Genomic DNA, 14614 nt, shown 5'->3' with positions numbered 1-14614 from the left:
TTCCAAATGATTTTAATTTAATTCGCCTACAATGTGTAAGCTTTCCGTTATTCAGTTTTAATTTTTAACTGCTAAACAGCTCTTTTACATAACGAGAAAAGAGAAGAGCACCGCCGGGTGCAAGCCCGTCCCTGTTCCGGCTCCCTGCGGGACGGGCGCGCCCGACGCCGCCGCTGCGCGTGCGCGCCGCCCGGACATGCGCAGTGCGTGGCGGGCGCGCGGGGCGGGCGGAAGTGGCGCAGTGCGCGGTGAGGCGGGACGGGGACAGGATCGGGATAGCGTCCGGGATAGGGATTGACCGGGACCGGGACCGGGACCGGGACCGGGGCTGGGGCAAACAGGGAGCGGCGGCACGCGGGGACCGCCGGGTCTGCGCGCCCGCCTTTGCTCCCCTCCGTCCCGCAGCTGCCCTACACACGGGCTCTGCTCCGGGAACTGAGTCCCTGCACAGTGCCCCACGGCTTTGGAAGTTTCTTCCCGGGCACTGAAACCGAAAGGGAAGTTTTGTTGGTAATACGCCTGTGCTGATGGTCTTGGTTTTAAAGGTCCCGGCTTCCATTAACTGGTGGGTTGAATTCCTGAAGCGGTTAGTTCATTCCGTGTGAAGTGTGGGGTCTGCAGAGCAGCCCTGTCCTCCCGAGGCCGCAGCTTTGCAGTGTGTTGCTGCTTTCTAGAGCTGAAGCACTGTTGGGGTAATAATATAAAAATACCTTTTCCTCAGGTAATGTTTGCTTGTAGTCTCTTTTGCACAATGTCGGATGAGTAAGTTTTAATCTGAAATAAAGGAAATTTTGTTTGCTTAAAAAACCTAGTTGTATTCCAATGAAATTAAGTATCACGTATGTAATTAAGAGTAAGAATAGCCGAGGACATACTTCCCAAAAAAGATAAGTGCCCGAAGATGTGCAGCAAGAGCAAGCTGAAGCTTTGCAGCTAAGGGAGCAAGATGTGTCATGCTACTGACTTGATTTCTCCTTTATTTTAGTTAATTTGGCATGATGTTTTTCACCTCATGAGAATTCGCAAGGAACTAATAAACTGCAAAATTAGACTTTTGAAAACATTCTAGACAGAGTGTACACTTTGTTCACTGAAAGTCTTCTTGATGGCATGAAGATTGCTGCATGACAAAAGCTTTGGCTTGTGATTGCAGGTTGGGTTTGTGGTATTTCTGTACTGCCTATTCTGATCAAGCCACAAATGTTCATTTTTACAACACAGTGTTGCATAAAATATAGTAGGAATATATGGCTGTGTCTACAAATGTGTGAGCTTTTATAATGAAGCATGACATTTCATAATTATTTTAACTTTTGCACAATTAGGCCAAATATTGCACTGACTAGTATTTGTGTTTACAGGGCCTTCAGGTATCTACAACTGACTGACCACATCAATAGTATTCTGATGCTCTTGGCCATTCCTTCATTCTTCATGAGACTTTGGTGAGGTTTCTTTCAGAAGTCCACATAGTCATGTGTTTTATTCTCTTCTGTGTCACAGAATGACATTACTCTCTTCATGTAATTTTTGTGTATGACTGAAGCATGTATTGGTAGTACAGAAAGGACTAAATTTTTTAGTTAGTAGGAAGAATGTCAAGGATAGGGCAGAGCAGCACATAAGAGTTAAGACCACAGCCATCCTCAGTGTTATATTTCACTTGAGTGATGCATGTTGCATTCTCTTTGGGGTGTTAAATTCTGGGTCACATCCTAAATACAGTATAGAGTCTGCTTTAAACAGTGTGCATACTTTCATGTAATTCCTTGTTAAAATTGTTAAGCTCTTCGGTTGCTCACTCTCTATATTTTTGTCACTTTAATTACTGAAAGGCAAAAAGTATTTGTAGTTCACAGTCTTTTTCCATCTGCTGTGTGTATGTGTTGTGTCTCACTCCTCTTCAAGGAGTATCCCATGCTGCTGTCTGCCTTTCTTGCACTCTGTTGGTTTTATTTGGGCTTTTTTTTAGTACCCATCCTTATGTATAGCTATGTTTACACAATTTACAGGCTTCTTAGGCTCAAGTTGGAATGATTCCTTTAAGTGTTAGTCGAGCTTTTGAAAGCAACAAAGGTATTTGACAGATTTATTTATTAATTTTTACTTAGTTGCTCTCCAGAAGAGTTGGGAGCACCAAGGACAGGACTAACAATATCTTCATATAGATTTTGAAAGTCAGTGCTCTGTCAGTTTGTTTTGGAAAATTTACTTTTATAACTCGTAGAACTGGGTACTCATATCTTTGGTTTTTAATTGCTGAGAACAAGGATGTGAAAGCTTCAGAGATTAGCAGTTAGAACACATGACCTTAGTTTTACATTTATAGGAGTTTAAGATCTGTAAAAACACCCCACTTGTTTTCTACTGGAATGTTATTTGCATAAATTTAAATTATAACAAAATGCTCTGTGTTGTTAAGATATCTTCATGGGAAAATTAAAACCAGACAGAAAAATCAATTTTTAATTGCTCAAGTAGTGTAACAGAGAGAAACAGGACAAAAAATTGTTAATCTGTTATGTTGTATATCTCCCTGGCTCATTATACTGTTGCTGGGTGAAGATCAATATTGCTGATTAACTTTGAAGTTGGCTCTTTCTAGGTGGAATAGATCAGCTTCTCAGGCTGCTAGAATGAAGTGTGAAGTAGATACTTTGCACTGAAAAGCTGTATAAATCCTCTAGTTGCTCTTTTCACTAGAGACTTGAAATCCTAGTAAGCTAGTGACAATGCTGTTGTGGTGTGTGTTTGGAAACATACAGATAAAGGCATCGTTTTTAGCCTCATTTAGTAACATCTTACAGAAATTCTAACTTCTAATACCTCACTAGTCAAAGCAGGAGCAGCATCTGCCCCTTTGTAGCAGGCTTTTACTTCTCCTTCAGCTCACACAGAAATTGAAACCTGTCTGGTGCTGTATCTCCCAGCTCTGTGCTGTCATAGGTTGACCTTGGCTGGAAGCCAGGTGCCTGCAGAAGCTGCTCTTATCATTCCCCTTAGGAGGACAGGGGAGAGAAAATGCAACTTAAAGCTTGCAGGTTGAGACAGGGAGATCACTCACCATTTACATGGACAAAAGACACTCAAAGTAATTTCACTTACTGGTCATCAAATCAGGATAATGACAAATAAGAACAAATCTAAAGACCTTTCCCTCACCTCTCCCATTTTCTGGGCTTAGCTCCACTCCAATTTCTCTACCAATTTCTCCCCCTGAGCACTGCAGAGGACAGAGAATGGGGGTTGTGGTCAGTTTGTAATGCTTCGTTTCTGCCTCCTTTCTCCTCATGTGAATTGGAAGCTTGGAAAAAACAAAAGCTAGTCATCTTATGTGTGCCATTGCAGCTGAGACATCCTCAAACCAAAGTATTTTATTGATATGTCATGAGTGACTGTGAATTCCTGCTTATATCTGTTAGACAGGAGTAACAGTGCTGGGGAGCTTCCTGGAAAATGGGGAAGGAGAAAGAAGGGTCTCTCACAATAAGAGAAATAGTTCTGAGTTATCAGTGAAGTCCAGTATCTTTGGATACTGGAGTAACAATAAGGTGGATTTTGATTTTTCTGAAGAATAAGGTACTGTTTAAAAAACATGTATAATTTTGCTCTCTGCACCTGTATGCGTACTTCTGTTTCACTGTTCTTCCCATTTTGCAGTGGTTTCCCAGTTCTATTTCATTATAGCTGAATATTTTGTAGGAATTCAGTCTGCTTAGCATTGCACAAGCTCTTTTAAACTGTAACTGAAATGTAGTTTAAGCTTCTACTGAGTAGAATACCAAGTTTTTGTGTCCATTCAAAACTATAGGAAATACTTTCTTTCCTCTTCTTTACTATCATGTAAAAATTGCTAAAATTCTTTGAAATTAGGGCTGTGGCTATAATACTGCCATTTGGATTTTCAGAAAACAGAAAGTATTTTTTCCTTAGTTTATTAAAACTTACTGGAAACAGAATATTGATGATGTTGTGGCTTTTCTGTAGATACCCACTTGAAATAAAAATTATACTGCAGAGACAAAGATACCCCCACAAGAAATAAGGTGACAATGTAATGAGAAAATACAGCAATGGCTACTTATTGCTAGATCACTTTTTTCTATTTCTCTTATGTGCAGCTTCACTGCAATAGATTACTCTTCCTCTCCCCTATTCTCTGCATTATAGCACTATCACTATTAATTTATTTCATTGACTTTTAGCACAGTGAGGGTGGACCATAGATGACAGTCATACATTTCTTAGCTAGTTCTGAGTGCCTTCCATGCTTAGCATCTCTAGATACCCATCTTATTTTATTATTTTTATTTTTTACTTGATTCATTGATGAAAATTGTTCAATCTATACATAAGCATCTTTTGTTCATTTTAAGTTAAAATGAAATGTTTTAATTTCTCGTGGCCAAATTTTCTTATAGGGAAAAAACCGTATGTGGAGACTGTCTATGACCTTGTGCTGGGGAAGGAGTCAGTCAAGTTTTGCATGGATTTTATCTGCATTTCTGTTCATAAAATATTAACACTGTTTACATTACCTTTTGCATTTATATGTATTCCTGTCTGTTTATATATAAAGTAATATTTTATTGCCTTTTATGGTGTTTTGGAATATTTGAAAAATCAGGTTGCCAAGGAAATGTTACTTTCTTCTTCCTGCTTATGGTACTAAGAGATGAGGCCAATCCCTCTGAAAATTCTTATTTTTACATAATTAAACTGTTTTGTTATAAAATAGGTAAATATTCCCCTTCTGAGTAAGATGCCACTTCTGATAACTCTTAATTTGAGCAAAATGAGGGGCTTCAGGACTCTTTTTATGATTTTTGTTTAGATAAAGCAACTATGCCTGTTCAATTGCTTAAGGTCATGAAAGGACAATCTGAGACTCCACTACCAAGCCATTTGCAGAGGGAGAATTTGCAGCATTTGCAAGAAGGCTGTGATTACACCAACAAATACATTCAGGTAAACTGACCAGTGAAAAAATTCTGTCTTGCTTTGAAATACCTCCTCTTATGTTAGCAAGGAATTTCCACATTCCAGCTCAGTTGGTGACTTTCTGCAGCTGTGTGTCTGTATTCATCTGTTACATATCTTTAAGCAGTGGAAAATTACGACCTTTTTTGAACCTCATTGTATGTTGCTATTACCTTCATTGATTCCCAGTCCTGTCCCTTTCTCTTATGTTATCAGACTAAAATTTTCTAGGAGCTTCTATTTTCAGGATTTATGAGCAGTGGACCAATTTAAAAACACATTATGCAGAATGCTTTGCTGAATATGGAGGGACTGGAAGAGGTTAAGTGGTATTTTGTTTTTTTAAAAATAGTAATAATCATTGCAATACTGTTAAAGATCAGATTTCAGAGTAACTAAAAAATTTCTAAAGTACTTCTTTCATATGAAACAATGCCATATCCAATTTTATGAAAAGTGTTATTTGTAGCAACTACCAGCATCAAAACACAATTAGGTTTTTTATCATTATGCAGCATGCATTTTTATTTGACAGTCATCCCAAATACATTTTGGATTGGAAGCACAATCTTCCTATACCAGTGAAATGCAAAAATAACCTTTTTCATGCCTAAAACAAGTATTCTCTTTAAAATGCAGTGTCGATTCTTTAGTGTGTTCTTTTTTATCCTGTTGTCTGTGGCTCTGAGAATGATTTTAGGCATCCCTGATGCTTATATGTCAGGAAATCAGCATTAACCCAGGCTTTCTTTCAATTTGTTAAGTAAAAAAAGGGGGCAGAAAATTAAGGCAATCTGGTTCTGTAGAAAACCTAAGTTGTTTTGAATCCTTAAAAAAATGGCACAAATATTTTAAAATTATGAGCTGAACTGATCTAACGTTTTTCTGTATCCGAAAGAAACATTTTTGCTACAACAGCTGTGTATTCTGAGTTCCAGCTCTAGTGCTTATGTGACCCTGTGGTCAAGTCCATTCATGAGAAGGAAACTGGCAGAAGACCATCCATATTGCTGGATAGAGAATAATTTTCTGCTGCTCTCAGTCTGCACTGGTTCATTGTGGTGTCAGATTGATGCCAAGAGTGATGCACTTCTGCATAGCAAAGGCACAGACCCACCCTGTTTGGAACCAGGCAGCAGCTGAATGGTGTAGAAGATGATTTGATTGAGAATGATTCAGCCTCCCTCAGGTCTTGTAAAGGAGCAAATGGAAACATCAATAACCACTGCTGCTAGCAAATGGGGTTTATTCCTCAGGGTATAGTTTTCTGTCCCTGTTCACCTGCAGGATATATAGACTTTCCTGCTTTGAAGAGCTCTGTCTGCAAGCAGCCCTGACATGGAAGAACAGGAGATCTTGTTCAGAAGAAAGTGGTGAAGGAGACAAAAGTGATTATAAACTAGAAAATGTTTCTGCCAAAATAAATGTTTCCATTTGCAAAGCAGAGCAATTACTGCTAGGCTATGATTTAACGCATATGTGCAGTGCTGCAGCTGATTCTGAAAGGGAAAGTGTGTAGAATGTCTTTCTCAGACTTCTGCCTTATATTAAGGGAACTTAATGCTGCTGCTGACATGGATTAGTAGGTGACTAAAACAGCTTGGCATAAACAGCACAACTGGAGAGCTGATAAAGCTGGTGCTAATGCACCATTAAATGTGAAGGAAAATCCAGTTCTGCCGGCTGAGCTTGAAGTGAACCTTAGAATGCACTGATGTTAGGTTATCTCAGTGGTGGCACACTGTCACTCTAGACCTGCCAAAATAGGGATCAGGTCCTGCTTTGACAAGGAGGGAAGGGCAGAGGAGGATTTTTATTAAATGTGTTCTGGGAAAAGCAACAAAAAACATTTGGGATGCTTCTGTGTGACTTGTGTGCCTCAGTCCTTTCATTCTTCTGCATGTTTTTATCTTCCTGGCACCTCTTTGAAAACTGCAGGTCTCAAATTTGTGTAACTTAATTCACAATGTTTCATATTATTTTTTGTTTTGTAGGGAATAGTTACTCTTTCCTACCAACTAACAAAACTCAGAGATGGTACAGACTTTTTCAAGATTGTTCTTCAAGGTACTACATTTAAGTATCAGTTTTAAATTTATGGTACTACATCAGTGGTTCCTGCTTTTGTATAGTGTTCAGTTGAATGTTAGATTTAAAATACTCTCTAAAACTGTTCATTTTCTGCAAAAAAAAAAAAAAAAAAGGTTTATCTTAAATTTAGCCAGATAAGTTCATGGAAACGATACAGTCTTCATATTTCAGTAGACTTCTTCTTGTATTAAAAGACTGTCCTGGAAATGTATTAGCTGTATGTATAGCTTTAATAGTGTATTTTCAAACTGCTTATCATAAGAAGGACCAAGAAAATTGCACACATAATAGTTACCACATAATATATATTGCATGTGTTGTGTAAGGGCCCGTTAATTATAGGTCAGTATTTTGATTAGCAGGAAAATATTTGTGCTTCACTCTGTTTTAATTTAAGAAAAGGAAATTTCACCTAACTACTCAAGTACCTGAATACTAGTAGCTAGATTAGAGCACCTAAGTTGTTCATCATGTAATAAATGATATGAAAAAGTATATTTCTTTTAAGTCAAGCCTGTCATGCCGTCCAGTCAGGAAGGTGGAGGTAATTTGTCAGGGGTCTGTTGGATTCAAGGAACTTTCCATTTCCTTCCATTTAATTCTCAACTTATTCCTTAGAGTGGCTAGAGAATCATCACATGCTCCCTCTGAGCCTCCTGATTGCTGTGCCTGAGCAGCAGGCCTGGGGTGTGCAGGTCCTGCCTGGTGACACTGCTTGTGGCTGGTGTTAGCAGAGGGGAATGAAACTGTTGGGACCTTACACAGTTTCCCTGCTGGCTCCAGGGTTCTCAGAGGGGTGCTTAACCTCCCTGAGTCTTGATAATTTCAGTGACTGTTCAGGAGAGGAGAGTTTATGCACATTCTCCACAGAAACCTAAGTTTGCACATCTAAATCATTGAATCAGTGAAAAGTAGAAAACTCTTAAAATAGCATTGTGATTTCTACTTCAGTCCTCCTGGAACACTATTAACTAATATTTCTTTGTCCTAGAATATCTTCATAATAGATTTTACAATTGGACGTGTGTTAATGTGACTGGATAACATTTCCTCTCTGACACTATACATCGAATTATCCAAGTGGAAATCTTTTTTATTTCTGTTTAATTGTACACTGGTATACAACAGGCACGTTTTAATCCTCTTATGAGGAATATTCTGAACAATATGCCTGTAGTTAGCGCATTTCCTGTTTGTACATTAATTGAAAAGTGTTAGACTCTGTAGATCAATTTGTTTTGTAAATCTCTTTCCACTGCTATTTTGTTTTGGAGAAGGTATAGTAATTGGAATCACTTTTGGTTTTTTATCCTCTAGATTTGGATAACTTGTCTTCCCAGATCAACAGCATCAATGTCTTAATATATGGAAAAATGGCAGAGGATTGTGCAAAAATTATACGCCATGGGGTAAAAAAAAACCACCAAGACATATATACGTATATATTCTTGTTTTAGGAATTGTTTTTCACAGATGTATGTTAACTTCTTTTCTTGTCTTAGTCTGTCTATCTCTAAAGTTAGAAATACTCTGTTCGGTCCCTTAGAATCTTTAAATATGAACTAGAACAAAAAAGTATTTGCTTATGTAAATTCTTTCTCACACTAATATTGAAATAAACCAATTCTTTTTATCAGTGCTGTTTACCTAGCAAGCCAAGGATCATGAATATGGATAATAGAGAAGTCACCCATTTATATTTGTATTTTGAATGTTTTGCCATTTGATAAAAATATTTTAGAATTAAATTCACTTAAAAGACAGTTACACTAAAAGATTTAAAAAATTAAAAATTAAAAACTCTGCATACAGGTTTTTTTTTTACTGACTTGCTGCTGGTGTCTTGCTTTGTCAGAGACAGAAGTTTGGTGTGATTAGCTCCAGGTAGAATACTTAACACAAGTCAGCCTGTGAGTTTATGAGACATTGTCTTACCATTAAAGAAGGAAAACAAGTTAAAATTACCTGTCTTTATAAGACTGTGTTATCAGTTTGCTGACATTTCAATGTTAGCCTAATATTAAATTAATATATGATGCATTATGAGCTCAGGTTAGTGCTTTATCATTTATGATATCATTTCACACTAAGTTATAGAATGGTTTGGGCTGGAAGGCACCTTTAAAGATCAGCCTGTCACAGCCCTCCTGCTTAGGGAGGGACATTGGGCATATTTTACCTCATTAGTTTGCTCCAAAGCCCTATCCAGCCTTTCTTTGAACAATTCCAATGATGGGGCATCCACAACTTCTCTGGGCAAATTACAGTCTTTATACAGATTTCTCAATTCCATGGAATTTTGAATTTTTGATGGGGAAGCCAGGGTGGAAAGTTTGATATGCAAGCTGCAGAATCTTTTTAAAGTCAATGAACAAATCAATTTCGTCCTGATAAAAGTACAAATCTTGAACAAGGGACTTGGCAGCAATTAGAAGTTTAAAACTTCATTACTAAAATGCTGCATAGGAAACTTCAACCTGCAGGCAACAACCCTTAGACAGCCAAGGTGCAGAGAAACCTCAGTTTGTGCTTCCCCAATGAACTGAACCTTCATGGTGCTTCCCTCATGTCTCAAATGTGATTTTAATTTTGGAGGAATATGACTATGAGGAAACAATGATTCTTGAAGCTAGTAGAGTTTGAAAAAAAACCCACCATTTTTAGCCATTAAGGAATAACTTCAGTGAGGACCACTACTGTTTATTTGCTGCATACCATTTGAGATTTTAATATTTTTAAATTTCCATATAATTCGTGGCCTACTGTAAGAACTTTAGCTAAGTAGCCAGGGGGCGGAGCTGGTGATTTCCAAAAATGTGAGTAACCATGTTGTCTCCTGTGAGTCTTCTTGATCTGTAGCAGGATAACCATCAGGAAAAATACTCTTTCCTGTATTTCACACTTTTTGAATGAGGGAAATACAATTTTTTTTTTTTCCATTTAAAAATGTATGAATCTCATAGATTATTTAGGGAATACCCTTCTGTTGACATGAAAATCCACCAATTTATGTAAATAGTTTTGATTCTCAAGCCAATTACAAAGTCTTTTTAGCTAAAGGTGAAATGGAAACTAATCTATTTTGAAAAATAATACAGCATTAAATTTCAAAGCACCATGCAAATACATGAAATTTTTTTTGCATGTTTAAAAACTGAAAGTCACAACCTGTCATAGTTGACTGTGAATTTTAAAAAATCTGAGAATGTGTCTGTACTTTCTACCTGTAGAACTAGGTTTTGAGGTTAGTGCTGTCTTTTTGTCATGGAAATTGCACAGTCCTTTCACAGTTCAAGAGGAGGTTTGTTTTTGTTCTTTTTTTTAATGTCATGTTATGTATGGAATATGTATTACATGAGAGTAATCACTAGACCTAATATTACTGAAAATATTTCTCATTTATTATCAGCCTGTTAAAAGGCTGAGTCAGTGTAATTCTGAAGTTTCTTGTGACATGGAGAGTAAGACAAGTTGCCAGTACAGAGCTTCAATTCTGACTCAGTAGCCACATCCCAGAATCTTGTGCAGTCTATGTTCTAATAAAATGCTGAAATAGGAATAATGTATAAGCAAGGCATAACTCTTTAGGTAAAGGTTGATTTTACTGTTGAAAGAACATTCTGGGTAGCATCAGTTATCAGTGGAAGATGCATACTAACACACCTGATTTCAGCAAAATTCATGGAGTTTCCTGAGGTTTATATTTCTATATTTCTCTGTTTGGAAAGAATGAAGCACTTTCATATATGTTAGTAGGACAGTGTGTTAGAGGTGCAAAGAATACTGAGTGTTCCAATTGCTTTGACATGTTTTAGCTTAGCTTTGTGTATGGCTTACTTCTATGTTTATATATTTTTTTTAGTCAGAGTATGCATTGTGACAGTACCTGAAAATCACCATGCTCTAAGTAGTTGCATTGTGAATTAAACTGTCTGATTAAATCTATGTTTTCTGCAGAATTTTTTTCCCCAATGTTTTAATAACTACATATATCACTGTCACTTAATCTAGAAGCCTTTCTTTTGCTTGCACAAAACATTAAGGTTTTGGATCTTAAATCATTTAGCGTAGCATTGTCAGATTGCTGAAATAGCAAAAAAAGCGCTGTCATAGTGCAATATTTGGCTAAAACTGTCAACTCTAATCAGAAAACTCTTTTATTTGTTGTAGTAAAAAAAAAAAAAAAAAAAAACATGAAGAAAAGTTATTCAGTAAAAGTTTATGGAAGTGCTTTTGCTAGAAGCTTGAATAGGGTTCCAAGTCTAATATGCTCTCTATCTTTTGCTTTTTAATTTTTTCTTCTTTTTTTTTCTTTTTGATTTAGTGAGGTTGCTGCTAAGAACATAAGCTGCTGCTGGGACTTGAATCGTGTACCCTTTAAATCCTCTTTTTCTTGTTCATTTTGTGGTGTCTGAGGAAGTTTGTACCAAAGTAAAAATAGTTAAAATTGCTTTCTGTGCTAGAATCTCAGGAGTGATGCCAGAGAAGTTTGTTAGGTTTCTTTTACTACCAGAAACCTACCTGTTGATTGACCTACCTATTTAACCCTTAAGGAAGCTGTTAGTCCACCCAAAACAGATTTTATAGGAGAGTTTCTTAAAAGTACAGCTGTAAGTCAATGAGAAAGAAGCTCTAAGAAAAAATGTTTTATTGCTGCTGGTTCACTTGTGAATTTTTCTACCATAGTTAAACTAACCAGAAAGGAGTCAGTCTTTCATGTATTCAAAGAGGATTGATAATTTTGTTTTATTCAGTGTGAATCTTCCTCCCTAGGCTTTGTCAAAAATAGCACTCAGTTACAGTAGCATCATGAGTGTGAAATTGTAGCAGAATTAAAAAGAAAAGCTTTCTGGCATTTGTAAATATAAATTCCATGGGTAGAAGAACTAAATCGGGATACTTAAAGACAGTTTTCACAATATGTTCAGGATTTTTGTTTCTTTAGTGTCTTGAGACTTTGGGGTGAAATTTCACAGCATATAGTCTTAAAATAGAGCATGTGTTAGAGTCTGTGTAATTTTCTGTTTATTGCTCTGTCCCCATAGGAAACCTTCATAGTTACAGGATTTAAGGTGGTAAAATTGCCTACAGCAGGAAAGGATGGTAGACATGATTGTCACCTGGAAGTGTCTGAAGAAGCTGGATCAGCCGTTTATGTACGTGGTTGCCCAATTTTTATGTATTTATTTTTTTCAATTTTCCAAAATGCTTACATTAACATTTTGCTTTATAATAGGAAAAACAATAAAATCTATTAGAAACTAAAATGGTACAGATTATTTTACCATGTTCATCAGGGAAGATGACATATTTTTGTTAGTGCACACATGTCATTTTATTATAACTCACCAAATTATTTTCCTGGTAAATTTTGATTTATTCAGTGAAAGAATTTGACTTTAGTTGACTTCAGATGCATTCTTAGAGTGGTTTAAACTACTCTTGTGCATAACACATTTCAGTAGTGCAGACAAGGTAGAGGGTGCAAGAGTGATTTCAGGTCTATAATTTTTTAGGTTTTTTTTTTTTAGTTTTCTCTGGTCTAGAAGTTTGTACTGTTTTAACTCAAATCATTAGTTGTTCCCTTTCAAATACATGGATTGCTATAATCTAAATTTTCTACAGAGAATTGTACCCTTTTGTTCTGAGTAAAATATTTGTTCTTTTGTACTATTCTTATATCAGTTCTGTTTAGTTTTATCTGTTATATTTGGAGTACCTTCAATTTTGTAGTCAGGAAGTTTGTCATTTTTTCTCCTTAGATTTACACTAAGCCAGGAACAACTGCTGCTTCAGAAACTGCATCTGTGGTGAGTTTGTATTTGGGATCTTTTTTAATCACATGAGGTTAACTGCATGTAAATAAGAAGGTGTGGAATTTATTTTTGTTCCTGTTTAATTTACTTCCATACTCTTATCCCAGGAGTCACTTAGCTTTTACTTTTGCAAATAATGTACCTGGAACACAAAATAAAAATACGAAAAAAGTAGTACTTTTCTGATATGTGTAGTATGGTTCCCATCTCAGTCTCCAAACAGACTTTATGTTGTTTTAGGAAATTTGAACAAGAAGGGTAACTACTGGTCTAAACAAGATTGTATGCTTGTGTTGTTAAAAGAAGAAAGGAAATATGAAACCATCTTTGATTTAAAATCAGACTTCCGATACTGGTCTTAGCATTTGTTTTGGTTTCTGTTTGGAACAAGCCCTTATGCGTCTGTATTAAAATTCTACGAAAAATAATACTTTAAAGGCAGAAGAATTGGTTTATGAAATTTTAATGTTCTTTATCGTGATGTTAAGGATTCAGTACCAATGGTGATAGAGCTCATTTTCGATTTTTATTTATAGTTTCATTTTTTCAGTATAGTACTTTAAAACCTAAGTTACCAATCAGTTTGAGAGAACTCATTCTTTAAGAGAGTCTAATCAGCATATATTACCACCTTCAGATGAGAGGAGAATGGTCCTTGAACTGTAGAAAATAGCCCTTAATTTCTTTAATCCTCCAGCAACTGTGGTATTTTAATCAGATGTGCACAGTGGCTGTTAGAGGTAACCCCCCCCACCAGCCCAAGACAAGGATTCTGGCCAGTGATGCTGCCAAGCAGCAATGCAAAGCTATTTATGTATGCGCTTTAAAAATTCTTCTGCATGGACATGTTAAAATCAGTAAAACATTTTCTTTCATTGTTCTTTATTGTAATAACTTCTACTTGCCTGGTTCATGTGTTAAAACTTACTTCAATTAACTGGTTGGCTTCCTGTAAGAAAGATGCAAGCTCAGAAAGAAATTGAAAGTCTTGTGTGCTGTCTGGATCTCAAGAGAATAAGATAAAGGAAATAGATAATATTTATTTCTTTTTTGAGATGAAATAAATATGTCTAAGGATGAATGATGTTAGAAGATGAAATTCTGTGTGAATAATTTTTTCATCTGTTTCCTTATTGTATCATGCCTTTTCAGTCTGTTGCTCCAAAATATGTGTATACTCCCTTGAATCATCTTAAAGATGGAACGATAGTGAACTTGTATGGCGTTGTGAAATTCTTCAAGCCTCCATATATTAGCAAAGGAACTGGTATGTATACTATATTCAAGAGATTTGAAATCTCCTCCAGCCAGAACTGTTCTTACTATGTTTGTTAAAAATAACCAGAACAACAAACTCACATGATCCTTTGACCATAGCTTTGACCAGCTAATAGAAAAACAAATTGGTATCAGTCAGTTTAGGCTGAGTGGTGGAGATAGCAAATGAAGAAAGTTCTTAAAGGAGATTTGTCATTTGTCCAGCTACTTTAACAAGACTTTGGGGAACTGAGAACTTAGAACATCTTAATTAGACAAGCACTGATTGCTGGAAATCATTGGGCCAGCCATTCTTTCCAGATACATAAAAAAGTGAAGTTAAGTGCACTGAATTTCAAAGTAGCATGTCTCTGAAGCAGCTAGAAGAGATTTTTCTACTGAGTTATTTTTCAAGTTAATTACTTCAATTTCTGAAGTAGTAGAAATGTAATAGGAATAATGATTATTTA

At 36.4% G+C, this 14614-nt stretch overlaps 1 protein-coding gene across 5 annotated transcripts in view; it reads left to right on the top strand.

The window, feature by feature from the left end:
- The first annotated feature begins 207 nt into the window (after window positions 1-207).
- Window positions 208-14614, top strand: part of POT1 (protection of telomeres 1) — a 52296-nt gene continuing 37889 nt past the window's right edge. The window contains exons 1-8 of one of the 5 annotated variants that reach the window (XM_056481781.1): window positions 208-248; window positions 1362-1445; window positions 4835-4968; window positions 6975-7047; window positions 8389-8480; window positions 12117-12227; window positions 12834-12881; window positions 14040-14154. In XM_056481781.1, coding sequence (XP_056337756.1) covers window positions 4846-4968; window positions 6975-7047; window positions 8389-8480; window positions 12117-12227; window positions 12834-12881; window positions 14040-14154 — 562 coding nt within the window. In that variant the 5' untranslated portion in view covers window positions 208-248; window positions 1362-1445; window positions 4835-4845. Of the gene's footprint in view, window positions 566-717; window positions 1154-1361; window positions 1446-4834; window positions 4969-6974; window positions 7048-8388; window positions 8481-12116; window positions 12228-12833; window positions 12882-14039; window positions 14155-14614 lie in introns of those variants that run through there. The other 4 variants (XM_056481785.1, XM_056481782.1, XM_056481784.1 and 1 more) reach the window with 4 other exon arrangements.

Source organism: Oenanthe melanoleuca, chromosome 1A (assembly GCF_029582105.1).
Source record: "Oenanthe melanoleuca isolate GR-GAL-2019-014 chromosome 1A, OMel1.0, whole genome shotgun sequence".
NCBI lineage: Eukaryota > Metazoa > Chordata > Aves > Passeriformes > Muscicapidae > Oenanthe > Oenanthe melanoleuca.
Note: the sequence above shows the minus strand (reverse complement) of the source record. Positions and strands in the feature narration are given on the sequence as shown.